This window comes from Bufo gargarizans, chromosome 3 (assembly GCF_014858855.1).
Source record: "Bufo gargarizans isolate SCDJY-AF-19 chromosome 3, ASM1485885v1, whole genome shotgun sequence".
Taxonomy (NCBI): domain Eukaryota; kingdom Metazoa; phylum Chordata; class Amphibia; order Anura; family Bufonidae; genus Bufo; species Bufo gargarizans.
Window position 1 is genome coordinate 129,087,412 of NC_058082.1, and position 27,985 is coordinate 129,115,396.

The 27,985-nt window shown below is 43.2% G+C and overlaps 1 protein-coding gene across 1 annotated transcript in view; it reads left to right on the forward strand.

The window, feature by feature from the left end:
- SUGT1 (SGT1 homolog, MIS12 kinetochore complex assembly cochaperone) overlaps positions 1-27,985 on the forward strand; it is a 123,428-nt gene that overhangs the window by 49,437 nt on the left and 46,006 nt on the right. The window contains exons 10-11 of the mRNA XM_044286181.1: positions 6,393-6,489; positions 23,474-23,581. Coding sequence (XP_044142116.1) covers positions 6,393-6,489; positions 23,474-23,581 — 205 coding nt within the window. The remainder of the gene's footprint in view (positions 1-6,392; positions 6,490-23,473; positions 23,582-27,985) is intronic.

Here is a 27,985-nt window from a genome sequence, read left to right on the forward strand (position 1 = left end):
GATCTGGGGGCTAAGTGTGGTGTAGTGGGTACTCACAGTAATGATGTGCTCCTCTGCTGGAACCAACCGACCAAAAGAAGGAGCAGAGGAGCACAGCAGCCATATAACCCCATCATATTTACTAATATGTGGGGTTAAATGGCTGCTGATTGGTTTTTTTGAAAATCAGCAGCCTGCCAGCCAATGATCGTGGCCGGCAGGCTGCTGACGAAATACTCTGCAGTGAAATGCCGGCCCGCGATGCGCATGCGCGGGCCGGCTGTGACGTAATCTCGCGTCTCGCGAGAAGACGCGCCGATGCGTCCAGGAGGAACTAATCAACCACCTCCCGGACGCATCGGTGCGTACAGCGGTCGGGAGGTGGTTAAGAGGGCTTGTTTTTTGCAGGACACCTTGTTGTTTTTTAATGCTTTCATTTTGAGGTACATACGGCCATTTTGATTACTTATCAATAACTTGAATGAATGAACAAAAACCAGTAGATTTTGCATTTGTTTGGTGTTCACTGTGTGGGCTAAGGCTACATTCACACTTCACACTACCGCGTAGTGGTGTTAGTCTGGCGGATTCTCCGTATATTTGCCAGGCTGCGGCCAGATCTCCACCAGACAGCATTCATGTAGCTTCTCAGCCTGTTGGATCTCCTGAACGCTGGTGTGAAACTAGCTTAAGTTGTATCATTTTATTAGGATTCCGATTTATGTATATATTTGTATCTATTTTTAAAGCTAGTCTGTCACCAGCAGTACATGTTTTGATTGTTCCTAGTGGCCTCCAGCTCACATACACCCTATCCCAGACATACTTTTGTGTTACTTTTTAGTCCTTTATTGCCCCTAAAAACCCATCTTGATATTGGTATATGAGTTAGCAGAAAGAACCCAAAGGGCAGTATCTATTCACAGTGCAGCACAGCCACTCCAATCTGAGTCGGAGCCCCGCTTCTCCCCCTCGCTTCACATCATCAAGCGCACTGCCCCGCTGTGTTTGCTCCTCCACCATCCTGACCCATCTATGGGCAGTGTCTTCATCAACTGCACATGCGCCAAAATGCTGTGTTGGTCAGAATTTTTCTTTTTTTTCTTTTAACTATTACTTGTTACTCGACCTGGCCTTACATTTTGGATTGCTGTATGTATATGCAGCAACACTCTACTGCAGCTGAACCATCAGGCATTGATTGGGAATGAATGGAATTTCTGATCATTGCACTGTGTGTTGAAAGTGTCCTTAGAATAACTCGTGTGATTAAGTTTTGGGTACATTATTCTATCTAAGGGCAAATTATCCTGTGAAGCCTTTAATAGCCAACCCTTAAAATCCATGTTCATCAAGGAGACGCTAAACCTTGGCAAATATTAAAGATGCATATATGAAAATGTCAGCTAAACAAGAGCCTTTAAGACTTTCATCAAGAAAGTCGGCTACAGATACGAGCATTTTTGCTGAAATCTTGCAGACAGAGAAGGAACTCTTTCCTCCCACCCCCTCCATCTTTAACTGGGGACCAGATGGTATTGGCCTGTGTTCACCTGTCGTTTATGCCCTAAGACTGATGTATATGTTAGATGGATTCCTCAAATGGATTCCATACAATGGCCCATTGTAAAAAAACAAACCAAAAAAAAATACTATACAATATCAGGCAGCACAGCAGTAAAAAAGTATAAGGAGGAGTGGCAGCGGCTGTAGAGGCGATCCATTAACCATATAACGAATAGAAGACGAACTCCACGGCACTTCCGAAAACAAATGTGCGTTTATTCACAAAATAGCAGCAACGTTTCAGTCCTCTCAATGGGACCTTTCTCAAGCAGTGACAACAAATAAACGTGAATTTTTCCGGGAGTGCCTTGGAGTTCGTCTTCTATTTATTTTAATACTAGAGATTGTTGTATGGCGTAGTGTAGCCAGACAAAGGCTGAAACAACACTTTTGGCCTCCGTCTGGGTAATCTAGGGACGTACTGTATTTAGCATAGATGTCTGTCTGAGTTCATACACACAGTTTGAACACAGCCCAGCTTCAGCAGTGTGCACTTTCTGTTGTGCTAGTTTGTATAGGGCAGCTATGATTATATACACTTCCACTCATTGATTTCCATAGGTGATTGTGTGCCAAAACCAGGAGTGGAGGGTAACATAAGCTATAAGGAAAAGATCTGAAGCTGTTTTTGTATTTTTGACCTCCACATGGTTTTGGCTCAAAATCACTGACTGTGGGAATAAGGCCTCATGCACGCGCTATATATATATATATATATATATATATATATATATATATATATATATATAATATAATTTTTTTTTGCGGTCTGCAAAACATGGATGGGACAGACAGCCATTAATATAACTGCCTATTCTTGTCCGCAAAACGGACAAGAATAGGACAGGTTATATATTTTTTGCGGACCACGGAACGGAGCAATGGATGCGGACAGGACAGCACACGGAGTGCTGTCCGCATCTTTTGCGGCCCTATTGAAGTGAATAGGCTCGCATCCAGGCCACAAAAACTGCGGCTCGGATGCGGACCAAGAGGATAGATCATCAGTTAAATGAAAGTGCAAAACCCCTTTAATGCAGCTTAGAATTTTGTGAAAACGTTCAATATTCTAGGCTCGAAGTGTCACACTCTAGTCAGCTAATTAATCCATACCCCCTGAGCAAAGGGTACCTCAAAATTGTGACTTTTGTGACAAGTTAAGGCTTGAAATATCTCACTTTGCATTAGGGGTGGGAGATAAACGATATACGTTATTATCGGCATAAATTCGGACAACTATCTAAATTTTAGCCATATCGCGATAGATGACCATGGAGCGGTAGTTAATTGAAGAAGCTTCTCACTTGCCACTCCATAGCCTCCCGACTCTGCACCGCACTGCACTGCACTGCAGTGGCCAGGCCCTTGTGTTCTGGCTGACGCTGTGTGTGACGTCAGGTCCCTCCCAGTGCATGCTGGGAAGAAGACGCGGTCCGTCTCCTGCAGACTCCATCAGCCAGCCGCGCTCCCTGCAGGAAAGGTAACTATATTAGCAGGGGTCCGAATCTACTGGGGGAAGGGGGAGGATGGCTATGGCATGGGACTGGTGGCGCTGGCTGGGGGACATGGATGATGGCAATGGCATGGGGCTGAGGGCGCTGGCTGGGGGACATGGATGATGGCAAATAACATTTTTACATTTTGCACTTTTATTTTCAACAATTTTTTGTGTTTTACTAACACTTCATCTTTACTTTGTTTGGAAAAAGATTTGTTACACAATACACATCTTAAAAATTTATTTAAAAGTTTTGTAATTTGTATACATACAGAAGAAAATAATATATTGCGATATATCGCACATGCTTCAAATTATATTGAGATATAGATTTTAGGCCATATCGCCCAGCCCTACTTTGCATGTAGTGAGTCTATCTCCTATATTAGTTTCACCTTTTAAGTTGCATTACTGAAATAAATGAACTTTGCACGATATTAAAATTTTTCGAGTTTCGCCTGTATGTGCCGGCTTTCGGCTAGACAAAAAAAGCAGCTTGTAGCCTTTTTCGCCCAGCCGAGGGCCTGCATGTACGCTGGGCACAGTGAACTCTGTTTGCGTGACAGACCGGACTGACTGCATTAAAGGGGTTGCCCAAGTTATATTTATTGATGACCTATCCTCAGGATGGGTCATCAATATCAGATCGGCCGACATCCCCGCCGATGAGCTTTTTTTTTTTTTTTTCATTTGACATTTTGTTTTTATTTTTACTTGGCTCATTTGATAGAGGTAATATTCTGTTTCAGATAAGTGGGCTCTAGCTTTTTAATGTTAAAATCAAAATAAAAAATTATTTTTGTAAAGCAAAATGCCTGCAGGACAATTAAATTAGATGCTGCAGTATGTGAGATTAGCCACTAGCCGGCAGTGTTGTTTTACTTTTTCTTCTATCTTAGTTACTATGCAGAAGCAGACTGCGTATTTTATTTTGTATATGGTACAGAAAAAGTGTAAAAAAAATAATAAAATATATACCGTATATATTTTCAGCCCGCATTTTTGCTCTGAACATCCAGCATGCGGTGAATGTTCTGTATGGTTTATTCCATGTTAGTTTCTACATCTAGTTTCCCAGATGTGAAAGTCCAGCTGCTTATGGGATATACCGTATGCATTTGTACAATGCATTTCATAGTCTCTTTGCGCCTATACGTATTACCGATTTATTGCAAAACTTTTAGTCTCTGTTCATATGGATTGCATGCTGAAATACGTGACAAATCCAATGACTGTCTGGCTCCAACAAGTGAATAGCTTTTCTACAATCCTGTTTACATTTCACAGAGATCCAGGGAAACTAAGTGACACTTCACTTATTTCCCACAGAAAACCAGAGGGTCGGCCCAATGGTGACAGTGGTGCTAATCCTCATGCAATCCAACTGCAGAAATCCAAGGCTTAGGCCCTATCCACATAACGTATTTTTGTTGCAAACATAGGCAATTTCCTTGTGTTCCTATATTTGTTTAAGACCTGGATTTACAAATTCACTTCCAGTCCCCTTTGAGGTTTGGTCAGTATCACTGTTTTTTTTTCTGGTGATAATTGACTATTAACTGAAGCCCCCTAGCCTGTACACCTTCTGAAAAAATAATTACATGCTCTCCAATGCTTTGGTGCTGCAACCTGGCCCTTTCTCCTTCATTTTCCAGTTCTTAGCTTTTCTTCTGGCCTGCTATGGACATGATCTCTTGGGCTACTGGCGTCCGTATCTGGCTTCAGGAGATATATGTCTCACTTAGGGACATGTCACCACTAAGGCCAGTTATTGGCTGCAGCTGCACAAGTAACCATACCCAACCAGAAGAAAAGAAGCCGGGGACTGGAAAATGGAGGAACAAGAGCTCGTAGGTGTGAATCTTTCACCAAGCAATGCAGGCTAAGAGCCTTCAGTTAAGTTTATTACTACCAAAAAAAGCCCCTTTTAAAGAGATTCTTTTTATGCATAAAAACTATACAGTGCAAATGTGCCAATCATCCCTTATTTTTTTTTATAACTGTTAGTCACTTTTATGGATGCCCATTCAAAAATTTTTTGACCCAATTAAACATTTGGGGCATATCAAATATAACAAACATATCATTGTTTCCTAAAGGATTGTTGTTTGACTTTGTATTACTTATAGTATCCATGTTGTGTTAATTACGGTATTATAATTGTAATATATTGTAAAATATTATTTTAGTATTTTTATTACTAAATGTTTACCATTCACTGTCTATTGCATAGTGCGTCAACTGGGGGAATTAGGCTGGGTTCACACGGGCGGGTCCGGATTAGGTCCGGATGCGTCCCGGTGTATTGCGGCAAACCCACGCGATTAGGTACGCAATTGCAGTCAGTTCTGACTACGAATGCGCTCCGATGTTCAATTTTTATCGCGCGGGTGCAATGTGTTTTGCATGCGCGTGATAAAAAAACCGACTGTGGTACCCAGACCCGAACTTCTTCACAGAAGTTCAGGTTTGGGTTCGGTGTTGTGCAGATGTTATTATTTTCCCTTATAACGTGGTTATAAGGGAAAATAATAGCATTCTGAATACAGAATGCTTAGTAGGTGGTCAAACTGAACTCACCTTCTCCTCTTGATCGTGTAGTTCCAGGTCTCCTTTTTTACTTCTTTAATGATGAACTACCGGCTAGGACCTGTGGTGACGTCAGATCACATGGTCCATCACCATGGTGATGGACCATGTGATTGGAGCATATGATCTGACGTCACCACAGTCCTTTAGCCGACAGCTCATCATTAAAGAAGTAAAAAAGAGACCTGGAACTACGCGATCAAGAGGAGAAGGCTAGTACATTTTTTTTTAAAAAAAAATATTTTTTTTTAACCCTCAGTTTGACCACCTACTAAGCATTCTGTATTCAGAATGCTATTATTTTCCCTTATAACCATGTTATAAGGGAAAATAATACAGTGAATAGACTGTAGCCTAGCAACCATGCGTGAAAATCGCACCGCATCCGCACTTGCTTGCGGATGCTTGCGATTTTCACTCAGCCCCATTCACTTCTATGGGGCCTACATTGCGTTATAAATGCACAATATAGAACATGCTGCGATTTTCACGCAACGCATAAGTGATGCGTGAAAATCACAGCTCATGTGCACAGCCCCATAGAAATGAATGGGTCCAGATTCAGTGCGGGTGCAATGCGTTCACCTCACACATTTCACCCACGCGGAAATCTTGCCCGTGTGAACTCAGCCTTATCCTGGCAACTTTGCTTGTATCCATATGATACAAATGGAAATGATGGTATATTTTTGCATGCATTTGTTGTAGACTCCAAATGATGACTGCTTTGACTGTGTTGTTTTTCTATTTTACTATGAAGACATGACTGGTACCAAACAGAATCTCAGGTCGTCATTACAGTAATGATCAAGAATGTGCAGAAGGAAGATGTACACATATGGTTTACTGAGAGACAGGTAAGAAGACAATTTTACTGAGGATATGTATCTGCGTTATATGTTCAGAGAGGAAAGATAATAATCAGAATCCTCTGAGAGGAGGCCATCCCAAAACAATTTTGGTAAGACTGCCTTACTTGTGAATTATGGAATATTGGTAGCCATGCCTTTAACATTTCAATGCAGTGAATCTAACTAGTGGTTGAGTAGAGTATAATCTGAGAAATATAGGTGTTCTATTCATAGGCAAAGCATAGAGTCATTTTTGTGGTTATGACTAGGCTTGAGCAAATCGACCTTTAGATCATAGATCTGAAGTCAATTCATTCAAAATATAAATTCGATTTTAATGCTGTTTCCATACAGCATGGAAATGTATTGGCTCCGTGAAGCCAAAGTTCGTTTTGCCTGATTTGCGAGAGACTTCGGCGAATTACTACTGTATTCATATCTGTGTATTTAAAAACAATTTAAAATGGCAATCTGTAGTGGGCTTTGGTGCCGAGGTACCAGCCAGGATTGTTATTTTAAATTGTTTACATATGCATATAGGAATACAGTAGGAATACACCGATGGTTATGGATCCCCAAGGTATTCATGCAGCTCACAAATAACTAGTATTGTATCCAATGTAATACTTTATTCACTATCCTGTTTTTGTTAGTTTAGTGCTGTTTAACACCAGGTATGTTTGTCAGCAGGACTGTGCATCATGGGGGAAACCCTCAGAGTCTTTAATGAGGTTCTCCGGGAATTAAGAAAATTAAAATTGCTGAAAATACTTTAATATAACTTTATTATAAATATATTCCCAAATACCTCTCACTAGTTATAATGGATGGTTTTGTCTGGGGAGCAATCATAAGAGGAAATAAAATGTCTGCTGTCATATTAGTGCACACAAAACCTGTCCTAATCACACAGGTGGACAAGTTACTTCAGAACACTGAGCTAAAGAGCTGCCTCATCCTCCGCTCTGCTTGTCAGAGATCCTGAGTACAGCTGATAAAGATCTTCAGCTGAATCTCTGTAGGAATGGAGTTCATGAGGAGATGTGAAGTAGAGAGAGGAGGTGGGGATGTGGTTAGTGAGCAGCAGCTCTTGTATGCACTCTCCGTTACCTGTGTGGTGTGTGGCTCCACTAAGCGGTTTGTTGTAATAGCCGCAGTCCCTCTGAAGCATTCAAGGTATCAAAGCAATAGCTCATATGGAGGATGTTTTTTACAGGAGGGAGGTTTGCCATAAAAACTCCAGAAGGTGGCCAGCTTCTTTTAGCTGGTTTAAAGTTAAAGGGGTTCTCTGGGAATAAAAAATAAATAAATATATGACTCTATTATGAATATATTCCCAAATAACTTTCACTAGTTATAATGGCTCCTTTTGTCTAGGGAGCAATTATTAAGAGAAATAAAATGTCCACCAACCTAGTGCACACAAAACCTGTCCAAATCGCACAGGAGAACGGGTTACTCCAGGACACTGAGATAAAGAAAGGCCTCATCCTCCTCTCTGCTCTGCTTGTCTGGGATTAAAAGCAGCTAAAGTCTGCTTTCAGCAGCTATCGCTCCGTACCCGAAGTCTAAAGGTTGTATCTCCTGATGTGGTATAGCTAATGCTGATATTCTGGTCTTGTTTTAAAGTCCAGATTGTCAGCTTTCAAAGAAGCCCAAGGTATGAAGGTTTAAAACAGCCCCCTCTCCCCCTGCCCTGCTGCCGAAGATCTGCTTGGGCTGAACTGTCAGGTCTTTTTTCCAAAGCCCGAGTAGAGCTTGGGGAAAACTGTTGAGGGTTAAAGTGAACCCGTCATGTAATTTCTGTTGCCCTTTCTGAGAGCAGGATATGATAGAGAGAAGCTGAGTTCTATGATATAGATACACAATATGCAGAAAAGTATTGGAGGATCTTTTGCTCATAGAAGTCAGGTGTTTCATTCAGGCCCATTGCCACAGGTGTGTAAATCAAGCCTCTAGCCATTCAGTCTGCCTTACAAACATTTATAAAAGAATGGCTCATTCTAAAGAGCTCCCTGAATGTGTGTGGTTCTGTAATAGTATGTCACTGTTGCACAAGTCAGTGAAGTTTCTTCCCTCTGAGATATTCCATGATCAACTGTGAATAGTACTATTGCTGAGTAGTGGCTTTTAGGAACCACCGCAACTCAACTACGTTACAGAGCGGGGTCGCTGAGTGCAAAAAATCTGCCAATGCTTTGCTGATACAATAACTGCAGAGTGCCAAACCTCCTGTGGCATTGGTGTCAGCACAAAAACTGTGCGCCTGCAGCTTTGTGACATGGTTTCCAGGGCTGAGCAGCTGCATGCAAGCTTTTTGTCATCCAGCACAATGCCAGTAGTGAGAAGTCATATTTCTTTATCTGGCAGTCTGATGGATAAGTCAGTGGACAATTGTTTGGTGAATGCCAGGAGAAGCTTACCTACTTGACTGCATTGTGGCAACTGTAAAGTTTGGTAGAGGAGGGACAGTGCTCTGGGGTTGCTTTTCCAGAGTACGGCTTGACCCCTTAGTTCCTGAAGGGAAATGTTAATAATTCAGCATATTGAGACACTGTGGACAATTAGATGCTTCCAACTTTGTGGGAGGCAGTGTGTTATAGAGCAGGAAGAGCTGAGCAGATATATAGTTTTGTGGGGAAAGATTCAGTAAGACTTGTTACTTAAATATCTGCTATTTCTGATTTCATTGTTCATGGGGGAGGTGTTATCAGTGGCTGACTAACCTCTGTATACACACTTGCACAGCGAATCCTATGAGTCACTTATAACACCTTCCATGTACACAATACAGTCAGAGCAGAGATTTAAATGTGTAAATTACAAGTTTTACTGAACCTTTTCCCACAAAATATAGAGCAGGAGGAGCTGAGCAGAGCGATATATAACATGCTGCCTCGGATTACTCGTTTGTAGTGACAGGTCCTCTTCAATCGGAATGTTTAGTGGGCTCATATCGCCCACCAGTTACGCTTGGTGCCTTATGATACGTTCCCCATAAAGCTGTTTATACTGTAAATTTGTAGAAGTAATCAATTTCTAATATCTGCCATGTTTTTATGTAATTTTTGGGTAAATGTAGGTCTGTTTTTAGAGTTGATGGATTAGTCGTTAAATTAGCAGTAATTACATTACCTCTGGGTAATATAAACACATTTGACAATTCTGTGTCTACTCTTTGTGATCTGCAGTTGGCAGCGATTTCTCCTTGTGGCTTTCTTCCAAAAATGAATACTAAAGTTGTAAATAAAACCCTCTTTCAGTTTTATTGCTGAGCTTGTCGGTGCCTCATATATTCTGTTGGGTCGCACCATGATGAGCTTTAGCCATAGGTTTCACTACCTTTTATGCGTTATTTTCACAATACACTTGTCTTTTTTTTATATGCTCACATTTTACATCCCAGCGATATTGAGAGAGCATGCTGCTTATTAACAATTTTCTCTGTAATAACCAGATTGATTTTTCCTTCCTTTCGTGCCATTCTTAATTTGAAGCCATTTAAAATGTAAACATATTGATAATAAATGGCTCATCATTACTGAGGTGCAAGGCGAGAGCTCATTGGCATAGTGCTGTGATAAAGTGTTTGCCCCTTCCCAGTTTCTTCATTTTTTTTACATGTCACACATACTTTTTCAGATCATCAAACTACTTTTAATATTAGATAATCCAAGTAAACAAAAAATGCTCATTTTAAATATCGCTTATTGTAAGGAAAATGCTGTTCAGCCCTGCTCGGCCCTATGTGAAAAAGTAATTTCTGCCTCATCTACTAAATCGACCAGATAAGTAACATTTTCAAATGGGTTCAATGTCACTAGCCACACCGAGGCATGATTACTGCTAGATCTGTTGAGTCTAAACATCCAAAACTAGACCTCAAATTGAAGGCCAGGAGATAAAACTTAACTTTTACTATGTGATATTTAAAATACATGCTGCACCATTAGAACAAACACACAGAAACCCGTAATAATCTAGGCTTGGATACCAATAATGTGTCCCCATTCTTGGGCGTCACCTCTTTTTTCCAAATAAGAAGTAGTATATATGGAACACTCTTACCGATCCTGTAGTCTGTCTGCAAGATAGTACAATTAGGAAAGGAGTGGTCCTAAGTGATGGAAGGTCCTGGTATCAATAAAAGATTTTGTATTAGACAGGCAAAGGCCGGACCAGAGTCTCTATATATCCCTAAGTACAGGGAGGGGAGCTAGGATTGCCCTGCCTATCTATACAGAGCACTCGACCCGGAAGGGCCGACCCCATCCGGATACCTGACCCTAACCCGGACAGTATCCCTACTATGAACCCTAGTAAAGTCCCGACGTGCCACTTTTCGTGTAATAACTTATCAGGGGAAACTCTATAATTAAGGTAACTAGTCACCTATTCTTGCCCAAGGTAAAAAACAATAGGATTAAAAAAAAAGGGGTAAATGCGTGGCACGTCGGGACTTCATTAGGGTTCATAGTAGGGATACTGTCCGGGTTAGGGTCAGGTATCTGGATGGGGTCGGCCCTTCCGGGTCGAGTGCTCTGTATAGATAGGCAGGGCAATCCTAGCTCCCCTTCCTGTACTTAGGGATATATAGAGACTCTGGTCCGGCCTTTGCCTGTCTAATTCAGAAGCTTTCATTGATGCCAGGACCTTCCATCACTTGGGACAACTCCTGGTTATGATTAAGAACAAAGCGGGTTCAAAACATGTAGTGGGGAGGTGATATCCACGGTCCTTTTCGCATTTAGAACGGGAGTCGACCTGGACTTAACTCATGCAATTGGGTGAGTTGGATTTATCCTATTTATGTGAACTGTGCCTTTCTTTAGTCTGTATGCTAAACAGCTGCAGAGATATTTGCGTTTTTTTTTATTCTATTTGTGTTTTTATATGCAAATGAGCAAGTTTGAGGACCAAGAGGTGGGCCTGAATAATTTGAGCACTGCTTTAAAACGACACCTGTGCTCTGCAAACTCCCCCCTCCCCTTGATTGACAGGGCTAGACATCAGCATGCTGAGGGTAGAGCTGTGTCCTAGAGCTGTATCCTAGCATCTACATATCATATACTCTATGTGCTATAGCAGTGATGCTCAACCTGTGACCCTCCAGCTGTTGTAAAACTACAACTCCCACGATGCCCTTCTGTAGGATGATAGCTGTAGGCTGTCAGGGAATGATGGGAATTGTAGTTTTGCAACAGCTGGAGGGCCGCAGGTTGAGCATGCCTGTGCTATAGCATGACCACATTGATCCAAATTCACCTTGTACCAGACACCTGATAGCCTCACCTCAAGATCTGAATCTAACAGCGGCAGACCACCTTACTTATAAGGATCCCTACTATTGCTGTCACTGCCCAGTAGACTACTCTGTGTTCACTATTGCTCTGCTCGACGCGTTTCACTGCTGGACAAGGCCAGTATTTCATCAGGAGCCAGCATTAGATTTAGATATAGTAAATATCAAAGACCTGAAACGTTGCACGCCTCTGATGTACGTGCTCGTAGCCTCCGGCACTGTAAGGTGGTCCACCCTTGTTAGATGCAGATCTTGAGGTGAAGCCATCAGGTGTCTGGTACAAGGTGAATTTGGATGCTGACAAGGGGCATTACTGGCTCATGTTATTAAATGAGGCAGCGCAAATAGAATGTACAGGGATAGGCACTAGGTTCCCTCTATGCCACTGATTTAGCCCTATCCTGGTATAAGGTGATTTAGATGCCAAAAAGTTATTTATTATATTATCAAACACCAGTTAGTGTGGGTTAAATGACCACACAGTTTTTTGTGGGAAAGGGGAGTAGTACATTTGTTTTAATTAAGCTCCTCACCCCTTATGCCCAGCCTGAAACAGACTCGCATTATACATAGCCACTAAGATTCTCTGTTTTACTGAGATTTATAATAACGTTTTTGGTTTGGTTTTAGCGCTATCGCTCAAGCGGTTAATCTTTTGTATTGATAGACACAAATTTGGATATTCCTCGGAAGTTGATAGGTTGGTGACAGACTCCCTTTAAATAACACCTGTCTGGAAATGTGAAGCAAGCTACAAGGTTTAAAAAAAAACAGCAAATGATGCTATGTTCTAAAGCAATTCAAATACAGATGAAACAAAGTTATTGAAATCTATCAGCCTGCAAAGGGTTACAAAGCCATTACTGATGGTTTAATACTCAACAAAGTGAGAGCCATCAGCCACAAATGGAGAGGAGCTGGGACAGTGGCGAACCTTCAGGAGTGGCTGGCCTAACTAAAATGCAACAAGAAGAGTGCATTGACTCATTCAGGAAGCTGCTAAAAATCCATATGAACATATAAGGAATAGAGTTACAAGGCACCAAACACTGCTTACCAAAAAAAGCACAAAAGACATGTCTCAAATTTTGCCAGAAACCGTCTAGATGACCCCCATGACTTTTGGGATAGTAATCTGTAGACTGATGAGTCAAAGGTGGAACTGTTCAGAAAACATGGTTTCTGTTACATATGGTTTAAAGAGAACCTGTCATGTGGCACACGGCAGACAGCATGTTATAGAGCAGGAGTAGCTGAGCAGATTGATTATATGGTTTTATGGGGAAAGATTCAGTATATCTTGTATTTTATACTTTTAAAATCCTGATTATTCTGGGCTTGGAAGTCAAGGAGATGGTCCTGTCAGTGACTGACAGCCTTCCCTCTCTGAGTGTGTGTACAGAGATGGCTAACCCCTTCCCGACTTCCGTCCATGTCGGGTCTTTAAAGATGGCGCCCCCTCTGGAGTAGAGTGGGCGCCATGGCAACCGAGTGCCTTCTGTTCCATACAGCAGGCACTTGCAGCTAATGTCTGCAATTGGTGGTAATGCCGACCGCGGACCTTTAACCCCTCGGATCCCGTGGTCAACTGTGACCACGGCATCTGAGAGTGCTAAAAAAGGAAGCACTTTCCCCACGGGGGAGATCAGAGAAAGCGCCCTGTTGTAATAATGAGCTGGAGCTACAGGCTGTTTTTCAGCTGATCAAAAGTTTAGGACCACATGCCTTTTAAAAGGCCAAATCTGTGCAAAGATGTGGATTCATTGTCATTTTCTGTCAGGTAGTCAAACGTTGTGATGGCAAAGGCAAAACAACCTCTCCCTTTTTGAACGTGGTTGGGTTGTTGAACTGCATAAGCAAGGTCTCTCACATCGCTGCGGAGGTGGGGCGCAGTAAGACAGTCATTTGGAATTTCTTAAATGATCCTGAGGGTTATGGAGCAAAAAAGTCAAGTGGAAGACACTAGACGATCCTCGACCCAAATTAAGGCCCTTACTGGTGCTGACTGCAGCCCCATAACCATCAGACGGCATCTGAGACTGAAGGGCTTCAAAAACAAAAAACGTCTTCAAAGACCTCGTCTCCTTGAACGCCACAGAACTGCTCGTTTGGACTTTGCAAGAGAGCACCAAACAAGGGACATTCAAAAGGTGGAAGAAAGTTTTTTTTTTTCTCTGATGAGAAAAAAAATGTAACCTTGATGGTCCTGATGGTTTCCAACGTTACTGGCATGACAAGCAGATCCCACCTGAGATGTATTCTATGCGCCACAATGGAGGGGGCGCCATAATGGTCTGGGGTGCTTTTTTCTTCAGTGGAACGATGGAGCTTCAGGAAGTGCAGGGGCGTCAGACGACCGCTGGCTATGTCCAGATGTTGCAGAGAGCATTCCTCATGACTGAGGGCCCTAGTCTGTGTGGTAATGACTGGGTTTTTCAACAGGACAAGGCTACAGTACACAATGCCCGCAGAACAAGGGACTTCTTCCAGGAGAATAACATCACAACAACAACTCTTTTGGCCCATCCTGCGTGTTCCCCTTATCTAAATCCAATTGAGAACCTTTGGGGATGGATGGCAAGGGAAGTTTACAAAAATGGACAACAGTTCCAGACAGTAGATGGCCTTCTTGCGGCCGTCTTCACCACTTGGAGAAATGTTCCCACTCACTTCATGGAAATGCTTGCATCAAGCATGCCAAAACAAATTTTTTAAGTGATCAACAATAACGGTGGAGCTACTCATTACTGAGTTCATGTTTGAAAGTTGGATTTAAGTTTTGGGGGCGGGGGTTTAGTTATTTTTTTTGGAGGTGTGGTCCTAAACTTTTGATCAGCGGAAAAACAGCCAGTTTCAGTTTATTCGTTGTTTTCATTAAATTGAATGCTCAAAAAATGTTTTGTCTCGCTCCCATTTCTTCTTGTTGCATGTTGAAGCTCTACTTGGAGCTTGTTAAGATCCAGCCATGCTAAATAGGATTTTTTGCTATTTTTCAAGTGGTCTTAAACCCATGGGCATCAGGGCATCAGCACATGCGAAAACGCCCGTACTATTAAAATATAAAAAAGTTGGCCGATTGCAGATTCGTTTTTTTTCATAATATATCTCATAAAAAATTGAATAAAAACTATACATGCGTGGTATCGCCAGATTTGTACTGACCTGGAGAATTACCGTAATGGCACAAGTCAGCTTTACCACATAAAGAACACCGTAAAAAAAATTAACTAATTTCCTTTAAGCTCAATAAAAGCAAAGACGATTAAAAAAGGGCGTCCTCAATTTTTTTTTTTATTTACCTCTTAAAGGGGTTATCAGAGTTATTTATTTGTTTTTTCTATGTTCCTAACTAAGCAAATGTAACAGCTTTCCAATTCACTCACTTTATCTCCAGTGGCTGGTTTCTCAGATTTCACTGAGGGTCACATGACATCTGATGTCAGCTTCTCTCCCTGCTCTGATAAAGGTCGTTTACAAACCTGTAAACGAGACGTCACTGTGCTGGCCACGCCCCCCCTTCACTGCCGTCTACTCTCTGCTAGGATTCTTAACCCCTTCAGCTGCACAGCTCTGCAGGCTGTGAGGAGACAATGCTGGGCACTGGAGCTGAGATACTAGAGAGAACATTACACAAGAAGGTAGGGGGAAGATCCTGTGTGTATTAGCAGTGTCATTATACAGCTGGTACTTGTAGTCCTACACATACAACATGCTGCAGAGTCTCCCAGCAGGCCGACATGTCACTCAGGGAAGCTCTTGTATTCGCTCCCTTAGCAGAGCAGGGGGAGGGGCAGAGGATGTTTTTATTGCATGTAAACAAAGAGCCAGAAGAGAACCAGGGAAATGAGGAAATATATTATATAATTATTTTTTTTTTTGCATAAAACTTGCTTAGCTCGGTTATATATCAGATTTTCTGTGCTATATTTTTTTTCATAACTCGGACAACCCCTTTAAGGCTACTTTCACACTTGCGGCACTTTCACACTGCCGGATCTGGCAAAACGTATGCCAATGCAAAAAAATGCATCCGGAAAAACGGATCTGGCATTTATTTATTTTTTACTTTTAAAAAAAAAAGTGTTGGTGGTGGTACCCATGTGTAGGAATGGCCAAGTGGTATAGGGTGGCCTACAATGTCCTTACTGTTTTGTATGTGTCACAGTGCTCCTACCTGATTATGCTGGACCCTAGGCGTTGTCTTCTGAAGCAGCAAATAAGGGGGGTAGTTAACTTGGGGATGAAGAATAAATTGAGTCCAGACCTTGTGATGAAGGGGTCCCTTTAACCGCCTCCGGGCCGCCTAACGCAGCATCGCGGTCCGGAGTCGGCAGTCTCAGGCAGAGTCACGCAGGGATGCGTAATCTCGCGAGATGCGAGATGATGCTCACAGCCGGCCCGCGCATCTCGGGCCGGCAAAAGTTCGAGGGGGGTTGCATCATCAGCCTGCCAGCCAATGATCATCGCTGGCAGGCTGATGATTTAAAAAAAAACGAATCACAGGCCATTTAACACCTTATATTTATAAATATAAGGTGTTAAATGGCTGCTGTGCTCCTCTGATTCTTTTCGTAGGTTGGTCTCAGCAGAGACGCACAGTTCACAGTGAGTACACCAAACACCACACTTAGCCCCCAGATCACCCCCCATCACCCCAATTCAATCCCTGTCAATCACCTAGTGAAAAGGAAAAAAGTGATCAGTGTAAACTCACTTTTTTTTCCCACTGGTATTGACTGTTAGGTTTTAGGATAGTTTAGGCCCCTTGGTTAGGTAGTTAGCGATCGTTTAGCGCCCAGCTCACCGCACCGCAGTCACTGATTCGCTGATTAGCGTATCACTAATCAGCATTTGTACTTTTATAGTATCTGTAAGTGATCAAAACTGATCAGTCACATCTATAATAGTATTAGTGTCACCTTAGCTCGCCCTCAACCCAAAACGCAGTGTTTGCCCGATCAGGCATGATCGGTCACCCACACGTGCGTTCACCCACGCCTGCCCCGCCGCAGTGACAAAACAATTTATTTTTTTTTGATCACTGCACAATCACTTTACAAGTGCTGCGGCGATAAAAGAAAATCTGTTTTGATATTTTTTATCAATCGCAGCGGCCTCCGGTACTTCGCTAGCCTCCCATTTGTAAGACAGGCTTGCTTTTTTTCTTGGGTAGTCTCAGGGAATACCCTCTAAATTTAGTAGTCCAAATGTCAAACAAGGGGTATTCTTCTGAAGAGGCCTACAGGCTTCTGACCCAGTCGGATGAGGAATGGGAACCCTCATCTGACGAATCCAGCGGGTCAGAATATGAACCTGTAGAAAGCAGTGGCAGTCTGACCCAAAGATCGGACGAGGAGTACCAGGCGTACCCGGCCCAGTGTTGCTAGACCCCAGGTTGCACAGGATCCGCTTCAAGGGCAGCAGAGTGGGGCTGGCGCTGTCGGATTACGTTGTGAGGCATACACCAGCAGCGCAGCCCACCCTGGACCTAGTACCAGCACTGCTGTATGACATGGTGAAGTGGCGAGCACCAGAAGGGCAGTTGAAGCTGGTATGGTGGCACGTGCAGTAGTTACCCCGTCGCAGCCACCTCACAGGCCCGTAGAGCCCCTAGAGTCCCTGAGGTGCTGGCAAACCCTGATTGGCAGTCCCCAACTTCAGTCGCACCATTAGTTCCCCCTTTCACCGCCCAGTCTGGAGTTCGTGTTTAGACAGCTCAGATCGGTTCGGCCCTGGGATTTTTTAAGCTGTTCTCGACTGCGGAGCTCTTGGACATAGTCCTGGCAGAAACAAATTGGTATGCCACTGAATTTATAGCCGCCAACCCGGGAAGCTATTATGCCCAGCCTTTCCGGTGGAAACCCGTCCAAGTTTCCGAATTAAACATTTTTCTGGGCCTTCTCCTCAACATGGGTCTAACCAAAAAGCATGAATTGCGGTCATATTGGTCCACGAACCCAATTCATCACATGCCCATGTTCTCTGCTGCCATGTCCAGGGCACGATTTGAGGCCATCCTGTGTTTCCTGCACTTTAGCGATAACACCACCTCCCGTCCCAGAGGCCACCCAGCTTTTGACCGGCTCCACAAAATTCGGCCCCTCATAGACAACTTCAACAACAAATTTGCAGATTTGTATACCCCTGAGCAAAACATCTGCGTAGACTAGTCCCTTATACATTTTACCGGGCGCCTTGGTTCAAACAATACATCCCAAGCAAGCGCGCCCGGTATGGGGTCAAATTGTATAAGCTCTGTGAAAGGGCCACAGGCTATACCCACAAATTTCGGATCTATGAGGGAAAAGATCAGATCCTGGAGCCGGTTGGTTGCTCTGACTACCTGGGAAGCAGTGGGAAGACAGTCTGGGACTTGGTGTCACCCTTATTTGGCAAGGGGTACCATCTTTATGTGGACAATTTCTACACGTGTGCCCCTCCTCAGGCATTTGTTCCTAGAACAGATTGGCTGCTGTGGCACCGCGCGACCTAGTCGCCGGGGCTTCCCCCAATGGCTCGTTACCACCCGTCTTGCAAGGGGGGAGAGGGCTGCCTTGTGTAACCAAGAACTGCTCGCGGTGAAATGGAGAGACAAGCGTGACGTTTACATGCTCTCCTCCATTCACGCAGACACGACAATACAAATTGAACGAGCAACCAGTGTCATTGAAAAGCCCCCTTGTGTCCACGACTATAATTCGCTCATGGGAGGGGTGGACTTCAATGACCAGATGTTGGCTCCCTATTTAGTTTCCCGAGGCACCAGACGCTGGTATAAGAAGGTGTCTGTATTTTTAATTCAATTGGCTCTGTATAATAGTTTTGTTCTCTACAGTAAGGCTGGGAGAACAGGATCCTTCCTCAAATTTCAGGAAGAGATCATCGAGAACTTCCTGTATCCAGGAGGTTCCGTGGCCCATCCACCAGTGTAGTGAGCCGTCTACACGAGCGACATTTCCCCAATGTAGTTGCTGGTACCTCGTCACCCCGAAAAAGATGTTGTGTCTGTAGCAGGAGTGGAATTAGGCGTGACACCCGCTATTTCTGTCCTGACTGCCCTGACCACCCTGCCCTATGCTTAGGGGAGTGTTTCCGGATGTACCACACACAGGTACACTTGGCATAGGGATTGCATCTCACAGGACAGGCACACAGGGCTATTAGGGCCCTTTCACTCACAGCTGCTGCAAACCTCTCCTTTCACCTGGGACAAAGTGCATAATGTACTTCGCCACATCTTTGGGCGATTTGCGCTTTGCACATTGTCCCATGGGGAAGGAGAGGTTTGTCCTAATAAAGGTAAAAAAAAAAAAAAAAAAAATCACCAGTAAGCAAAAATCCGCTGCGATTGGACCGCGGCACAGCCAGGGAGAAAGAGATGCCCATTGAGAAACAGGGCAGTCTCCTCCTCCCTGTACCAATGCTATTCATTAGCATGCCATCCGGAAAAACTGCAAGGGGGCACAGCGGGTGAACAGAGCGATGCCCAGACAAACTAGTAAGCAATATTACATCCCTGCACAGTGCCCTACATATCCTGCTAGTTATTTTATAATGTCTGGACCCATGAAAGGTCCTCTTTAAACCACACTGGGCATGGCATGAAAAAAATCACAAAAGCAATGCCGCAACTGCTGTTTTACATCATTCCCCGCAGTGGCTACCCCGGCACCTCCATGCAGGCTCCCATAATGCAGTCTCCGCCCACCGACGTCAGAATCAGATGACGGGTGAGGCTGCACAGCGCAGGATAGGACAGGAGCGCCACCAACACTTCTGCTTACAGCCTGCAATACACCTTCTAGTAGGAGATGATACACAAGATTAAAACCACTCGTTCTGGTACAGAATTAACCCTGTAATGTTTTTGTTGTTACTAGAAGTCAATGAACTAGTTACAGATACCCGAAATGGTGAAAAATGACATATAAAAGTATAACAATTAGCGTCTCCTTGTGGCTGCCTGGCTGCCCCCATACAGTGTAACGTCTCCTTGTGGCTGCCCCCATACAGTGTAATGTCTCCTTATGGCCCCAAGTGTTTTTTCTTCTAAATTGGCATTTATCGAGATTATATATTGTTATCGCGATAAATTTCTTAATATCGTTATCGTGGGAATATTTTTTATATCGGCCAACCCTAGTACATGAGCGTTTTTTTCACGCATCAGTTCTGCGTTGTGTGAAAAATGCAGCATGGTCTATATTCTGCGTTTTTCAGGCAGCCCTGGCCCCATAGAAGTGAAAAACACATTGCATCCGGAAGCAAGTGCGGATACAGTATGTTTTTCATTGATAGTTGCTAAGAGATGTTGTTTGTAAACCTTCATTCATTTTTTTTTTTTTTTTTTTTTTTTTTTTTTTTTTATCACGCTCGTGAAAAACGCATTAAAACGCATTGCACCCGCGCGGAAAAAGCTGAAGGCAATTGCAGACAAAACTGACTGTACTTGCTTGCAAAATGGTGCGAGTTTCACTGAATGCACCCGGAGCCAATCCGTCACGCTCGTGTGAAAGAGGCCTTACAGTTCGTACTCATGTTCTAGCTCTTTGTTGATGTAAAAAAAAAAAAACGCTCCGTCCTAAAGAGCCAAAATCATCCAGGCGTTAAATATGGCCTAAGGGTGGTTTCAAACATTCTTTTAAAGTAACAAAAAAACTGTTATTTTTTGTTTCTTTTGATGAAGCCAGTAGTGGATTGAAAATGAATGGGAAATATAAAAGAATAACTCCTACTTCTGTTTCCTGCTAGATCCACTTCTTCATTTTGATCCAAAAAACTGCATCAAAATTGCAATGGCCAAAAACAAGAATAAACCTGGATCACACCTCCTCATGCTATGCTTTGATCTAATAACTGCTTGTCAGCATAATTAACATCACTTCTCACTTCTCATAATTAGTATACAGTCCCCTATGTTGCATGCTATACATGAGGCATTAGTATACCTTTTGATCAAAAAGCATAAGCGCACTCGCCACGACAAGGTTGCATCCTCGAGTGTGAACCTACTCTAAATTTCCCACTCAAGGAGGCTCGGCACCGCACCAGCAGATGGCGGGACTCAGCAGCCAAACGGCACCCTAGCTGTTTGGCAATGCCACCCTGGCACTGGGTACTACTAGCACAGCACCACAGCAACAATGTCTGCCAGGCAGCACTGCACCATGTGAACAGTTGTCAAAGCTCACCTTATCATATGCTCTCAGGAACTCCAACTGAGCGCTGGTAGGAATTTGTGAACCCTTATGCAGTCTCCTGCCAATTAAAATCACCTTGGTCGAATGGGAGAAGTGCTAATACCAGAGTGCAAAAAAACAAAAGGAACTATAAAATATCCAAAAACAAGAATGAACCTGGATCACACCTCCTCATATTTTTTCATAAACCATAGATATCGCTTGCATTTTTTCCATACTCCATGCCACAAATTGAGAAAAAGGCCAGTAGCAAGAAAATCCTGTCTGCATTTCATAATTTCCATAGGCCTCTTTCCAGAGCATGACTGATTAGGTCCAGATGCGTTCAGTGAAGCTCGCACCAAGTTCAGTCAGTTTTGTCTCCGATTGCGTTCAGTTGTTTAGTTTTTCAGCGCAGGTGCAATGCGTTTTGATGCGTTTTTCACACGCGTGATAAAAAACTGAAGGTTTACAAACAACAACTCCTAGCAACCATCAGTGAGATGTTGCCCCATCACTGAAGCCCCATTCACTTCTATGGAGCCAGGACTGCGTGAAAAACTTAGACTAAAGAACATGCTGGGTTTTTCACGCAACGCAGAAGTGATGCGTGGAAAAAACGCTCATGTACACAGACCCATTAAAATGAATGAGTCAGGATTTAGTGCGGGTGCTATGCGTTCACGTCACGCATTGCATCCGTGCGGAAAACTAGCTTGTATGGAAGGGGCCATAGACTTTAAGGCAGAGCCGGAGCAAGCTATTTTGGTGTCCTAGTCAGAGCAGGCAAATTGAACCCCTAATCAATTTAGTGACCCCCTTTGCCCCCAGCCTCAACTCCATCTTTTAAATGCAAACCTCAAATTAGACCCCAAATTAATGTGCTCCCAATTAGGGTGGGTGATATGCCCTAAAATCTATATTGCGATCTAATTTGAAGCATGTGCGATATATATTGCGATTTATATTTTCTTCTGTATGTATACAAAAATACAAATTACAAAACTTTTCAAGAAATTTTTAATATGTGTATTGTGTAACAGATCTTTTTCCAAACGATGTAAAGATGAAGACTAAGTGTTAGTAAAACACAAATGTCATACATGTCCCTCAGAGCCAGTGCCATCAGCCCCATGGCATTTGCCAATTGCCATCATCATACATGTCCCAGTGACATCAGATCAGTCCCATGGCCATCCCCTCCCAATTCTCCAGCCCCCCCATAAGAATCACTGTTATTATACTTACCTTTCCTGCAGGGTGCTCGGCAGCAGGTGTTGCATCTTCTTCCCAGCATGCATTGGGCTGGACCTGACGTCACACACAGCGTCAGCCATCAGGCTGGCACTGTGTGCACAACAGGCCCAGTACAGCGCGGTGCGTACTGCGGAGTCGGGAGGCTACGGAGCGGTGAGTGAGAAGCTTCTTCAATTCACTACCGCTCTGTGGTCATATCGCGATCTGGCGATATAGACAAAATCTGTATCGTTGCACAAATTCGTGCATATCGCCTATATCGCCAACACCTACTCCCTATGACCCCAACGCTTCATCCCTTAAATGCAGAACTCGGATCGGCAAAAAAAAAACACTACTCCTCTCTTCTGCTTCAGATGGCGCTCCTCCTGAAGCACTTCACTGTGACCTGTTACCGCACAGCATTAGGTCATAGGGCACTCCCACACACCCAGCATCCTAATATTGTATGCGGTGTGACAGAGTTACAGCGCTGGTGCCCGCAGAAGACCAGGGAGCGGTAAATAATACCTGCACTCCGCTCACCGCTCCATGGCCTCCTGTTCTAATGAGCGCTTCCCCGTGTGTCATAAAACAGCCCTTGTTTCCCCGGTAGGGTAGCTCCCACATCTTTCTGCTTTATTATAATATTTGTGCTTGTGATGAGGTTGTTTTCAATAATATGTATTGGGGAATTGTTGTTTATGCAATTTTCTCATTTCTAAGTTTTTTTTGGAGCTTTAAATTGTATACGTTTTCGAGAAAGAAACCAAAGATAACGCAAGCAAATGCCAGTTTTAATTTAAAATTAAAAGCGCTGGTTTGCTGCTCTTTTTGAAAATGTTTTCGGTTCCTTCCATTGAAATGTGTCCTTGTATAAATTATGACCATGCCTGTATTAATTTGACAGCTGTGGATTACCTACCAGTGGGTCCCGTTCTTTATAATGTCCGTGTCTCTCTTTTTTATTTTGTGAAATAACATTGCTTCATGTCAGTTCTACATACCAATTTACCAGACTTGAAAAGAAGCACCTGCTCTCCATAACTGTATGTGAATGCCAGCAATTGGGAATAAGCTGCTGCATATATTTACAACTGACCCTGAATCTTAATTAAGAATCATTTTAAGTATTCATTTTTCACTGCTATGTATATGAGGCAGAGCTGGGGGGGGGTTCTAGCGGTGCACATTGTTCCGTGATTTGCTTGTTTGTTTTTTGTCAAGTATCTTTCTGTTTTTCTATAACTCAGATTGCATTTCTCTTTTACAGTTGAGTTTAAATGTGAACTTTCCGTCAGGAGAAAATTACAACCTGACTCTCTTCTTATTTCACTCCATTGTGCCAGAACAAAGTACATTTAAAGTGCTTTCAACAAAGGTGAGTCTTTTACCGCACTAGTTAACAGTTAAACTTTTTGAATAGAACCACTGTGGAATAGCCACACATTATACAGAGATATCTACTAAGCAAAATGCCCCAGAATTTTTGGCTCAAATTACACCTGACTAGATATTTTTGAAAAAATGTGTAAAGAAGGTGGCTAATCGAGTTGAAAAATTTACCAGATTTAATAAAGGAGTTGTCTCACTTCAGCAAATAGCATTTATCCTGTAGACAAAGTTAATACAAGGCACCTAATGATGTATTGTGATTGTCCATATTGCTTCCTTTGCTGGCTGGATTCATTTTTCCATCACATTAGAAATTGCTCATTTCTATGGTTACGACCACCCTGTAATCCAGCGGCAGTGGTCATGCTTGCACACTATAGATAAAAGCACTAGCCTCTGCATGCTCCCACAGTTCTGGCCATCAGAGAGGCCGGCACCAGTTCCTATAGCGTGCAAGCACAGCCACCACTGCCGGATTGCAGCGCCATCTGGCTTTTAATAAATTTGGCGCATCTTACTCTGGCGTAGAGGGACCAAGACTGCCAGTCTTGATTAAATGTCCCTCAATGTGTGTTACTGTGGTAAATGTGGCACAGCTCATGCCTATCTCAGCCACTTTTATACTGTCTAAATTTAGGACACCAATAATAAATCTACCCCCTATATATTAGAGGTAGTAAAACCTTGTACATTAGTATTTCCAAGTTGTGTCATAAGGAAACATTGAGGGTTGGCCTTTAAAGACAAATATTATGTAGCCTTATTCCCTCTGAAAACAGACTTCTGGGCTGGCAGACGGGCCTCATAGAAACCAGATTGTCATTGGATCCAATTAAAATCAGTGAGATTGACCAAAAAAACTCTGGAATGAAAACATGTTTGGGAGTAAAATATGGATGACCAGTCCACAGGATAGGTCATCCGTACTCCCACCGATCTACTATTAGAAGAGGCTGTAGTCTCTAGGGATGGGAATGAACTGCACTTCTAGGCCAGTGATGTCATGTTCATTGCTCACATGGCCTATGCGCAGCTCCATCCCATTCCATTGAACAGGCCTCGGCTGCAGTGCCACACAGCGCTGTACAATGGACGGTGTTGTGCTTGGTTTGCTGTCAGGAGGCTGCAGAGTTCACCCAGAAAACCCCTTTAACCACTTCAACCCCACTAGCTGAAACCCCCTTAATGACCAGGCCACTTTTTACACTTCTGCACTACACTACTTTCACCGTTTATTGCTCGGTCATGCAACTTACCACCCAAATGAATTTTACCTCCTTTTCTTCTCACTAATAGAGCTTTAATTTGGTGGTATTTCATTGCTGCTGACATTTTTACTTTTTTTGTTATTAATCAAAATTTAACAATTTTTTTGCAAAAAAATGACATTTTTCACTTTCAGTTGTAAAATTTTGCAAAAAAAAAAACGACATCATATATAAATGTTTCGCTAAATTTATTGTTCTACATGTCTTTGATTAAAAAAAAATGGGTAAAAAAAAAATGGTTTGGGTAAAAGTTATAGCATTTACAAACTATGGTACAAAAATGTGAATTTCCGCTTTTTGAAGCAGCTCTGACTTTCTGAGCACCTGTCATGTTTCCTGAGGTTCTACAATTGCCAGACAGTACAAACACCCCACAAATAGAACTTTTTATTTTTTGTCACTAGTTAGCGGAAAATGATGAATTTTTTTTTATTTTTTTTCTTACAAAGTCTCATATTCCACTAACTTGTGACAAAAAATAAAAACTTCCATGAACTCACTATGCCCATCACAAAATACCTTGGGGTGTCTTCTTTCCAAAATGGGGTCACCTGTGGGGTAGTTATACTGCCCTGACATTCTAGGGGCCCAGATGCGTGAGAAGAAGTTTGAAATCAAAATCTGTAAAAAATGACCGGTGAAATCCGAAAGGTGCACTTTGGAATGTGTGCCCCTTTGCCCACCTAGGCTGCAAAAAAGTGTCACACATCTGGTATCGCCGTACTCAGGAGAAGTTGGGGAATGTGTTTTGGGGTGTCATTTTACATATACCCATGCTGGGTGAGAGAAATATCTTGGCAAAAGACAACTTTTCCCATTTTTTTTTATACAAAGTTGGCATTTGACCAAGATATTTTTCTCACCCAGCATGGGTATATGTAAAATGACACCCCAAAACACATTCCCCAACTTCTCCTGAGTACGGCGATACCACATGTGTGACACTTTTTTGCAGCCTAGATGCGCAAAGCGGCCCAAATTCCTTTTAGGAGGGCATTTTTAGACATTTGGATCCCAGACTTCTTCTCACGCTTTAGGGCCCCTAAAAAGCCAGGGCAGTATTAATACCCCACATGTGACCCCACTTTGGAAAGAAGACACCCCAAGGTATTCAATGAGGGGCCTGGCGAGTTCATAGAATTATTATTTTTTTGCATAAGTTAGCGGAAATTTTGATTTCTTCATTCGCATCGATCAATGTGGATGAAAAAATCTCTGCCAAAAAAAAAAAAGGGGAAAGGCGTCTGCCAGGACATAGGAGCTTCGCCCAACATCCATACCCACTTAGCTCGTATGCCCTGGCAAACCAGATTTCTCCATTCACATCAATCGATGTGGATGAATAAATCATTGCCGGGATTTTTTTTTTTATATACAAAGTGTTTGCCAAAGCATAGGAACACCGCCGCCTCCTCAGCTCATATGCCTCGGCAAACGTATCTTTTACTGCAGAGGAGAAATCTCGTCTTGCAGTGCCGCATACACCGACTTGTGTGCAATCTGACAGCAGCGCAATGCTTCTGTCAGAATGCACATCAGTGCTGCAGCTAGTCGATCGGTTGGTCGGAAGGAAGGAAGGTTAAAAACCTGTATATGGAAGGTTAAAAGAAAAAACCAGGCCGCAACGCAACAATTTTATTAACTTTTGAACATAACATATAAACTTTAACTTTTTGAACTGAACATTAACCTTTTTGCGTACTGGTGATTTTTATTTTTATTTTTTTTACCTTTATAGGACAAACCTCTCCTTTCCCATGGGACAATGTGCAAAGCGCAAATCGCCCAAAGATGTGGCGAAGTACATTATGCACTTTATCCCAGGTGAATGGAGAGGTTTGCAGCAGCTGTATGTGAATGGGCCCTAATAGCCCTGTGTGCCTGTCCTGGTGAGATGTGATCCCTATGCTAGGTGTACATGTTATGTTATGTTACTAAGTCCTTGTATAGCGCTCTAGAGGAACTAAATCCGATCGAAGCGCTTGTACATGTGTGTGGTACTTCCGGAAACACTCTCCAAAGCATAGGGCAGGGTGGTCAGGGCAGTCAGGACAGAAATAGCGGGTGTCACGCCTTATTCCACTCCTGCTACAGACACGATATCTTTTTCGGGGTGACGGTTGGGTTGAGGTACCAGGAACGACATTGGGGAAATGTCGCTTGTGTAGACGGCTCACTACACTGGTGGATGGGGCCACGGAACCTCCTGGATACAGGAGGTTCTCGATGATCTCTTCCTGAAATTTGAGGAAGGATCCTGTTCTCCCAGCCTTACTGTAGAGAACAAAACTATTATACAGAGCCAATTGAATCAAATATACAGACACCTTCTTATACCAGCGTCTGGTGCGTCGGGAAACTAAATACGGAGACAACATCTGGTCATTGAAGTCCACCCCTCCCATGAGCGCATTATAGTCGTGGACACAGAGGGGCTTTTCAATGACACGGGTTGCTCGCTCAATTTGGATTGTCGTGTCTGCGTGAATGGAGGAGAGCATGTAAACGTCACGCTTGTCTCTCCATTTCACCGCGAGCAGTTCTTGGTTACACAAGGTAGCCCTCTCCCCCCTTGCAAGACGGGTGGTAATGAGCCGTTGGGGGAAGCCCGCGCGACTAGTTCGTGCGGTGCCACAGGCGCCAATCTGTTCTACAAACAAATGCCTAAAGAGGGTCACACTTGTGTAGAAATTTTCCACATAATGATGGTACCCCTTGCAGAATAAGGGTGACACCAAGTCCCAGACTGTCTTCCCACTGCTTCCCAGGTAGTCAGGGCAACCGACCGGCTCCAGGGTCTGATCTTTTCCCTCATAGACACAAAATTTGTGGGTATAGTCTGTGGCCATTTCACAGAGCTTATACAATTTGACCCCATACCGGGCGCGCTTGCTTGGGATGTATTGTTTGAACCAAGGCGCCCGGTAAAATGTATAAGGGACTCGTCTACGCAGATGTTTTGCTCAGGGGTATACAAATCTGCAAATTTCTGGTTGAAGTGGTCTATGAGGGGCCGAATTTTGTGGAGCCGGTCAAAAGCTGGGTGGCTTCTGGGACGAGAGGTGCTATTGTCACTGAAGTGCAGGAAATGCAGGATGGCCTCAAATCGTGCCCTGGACATG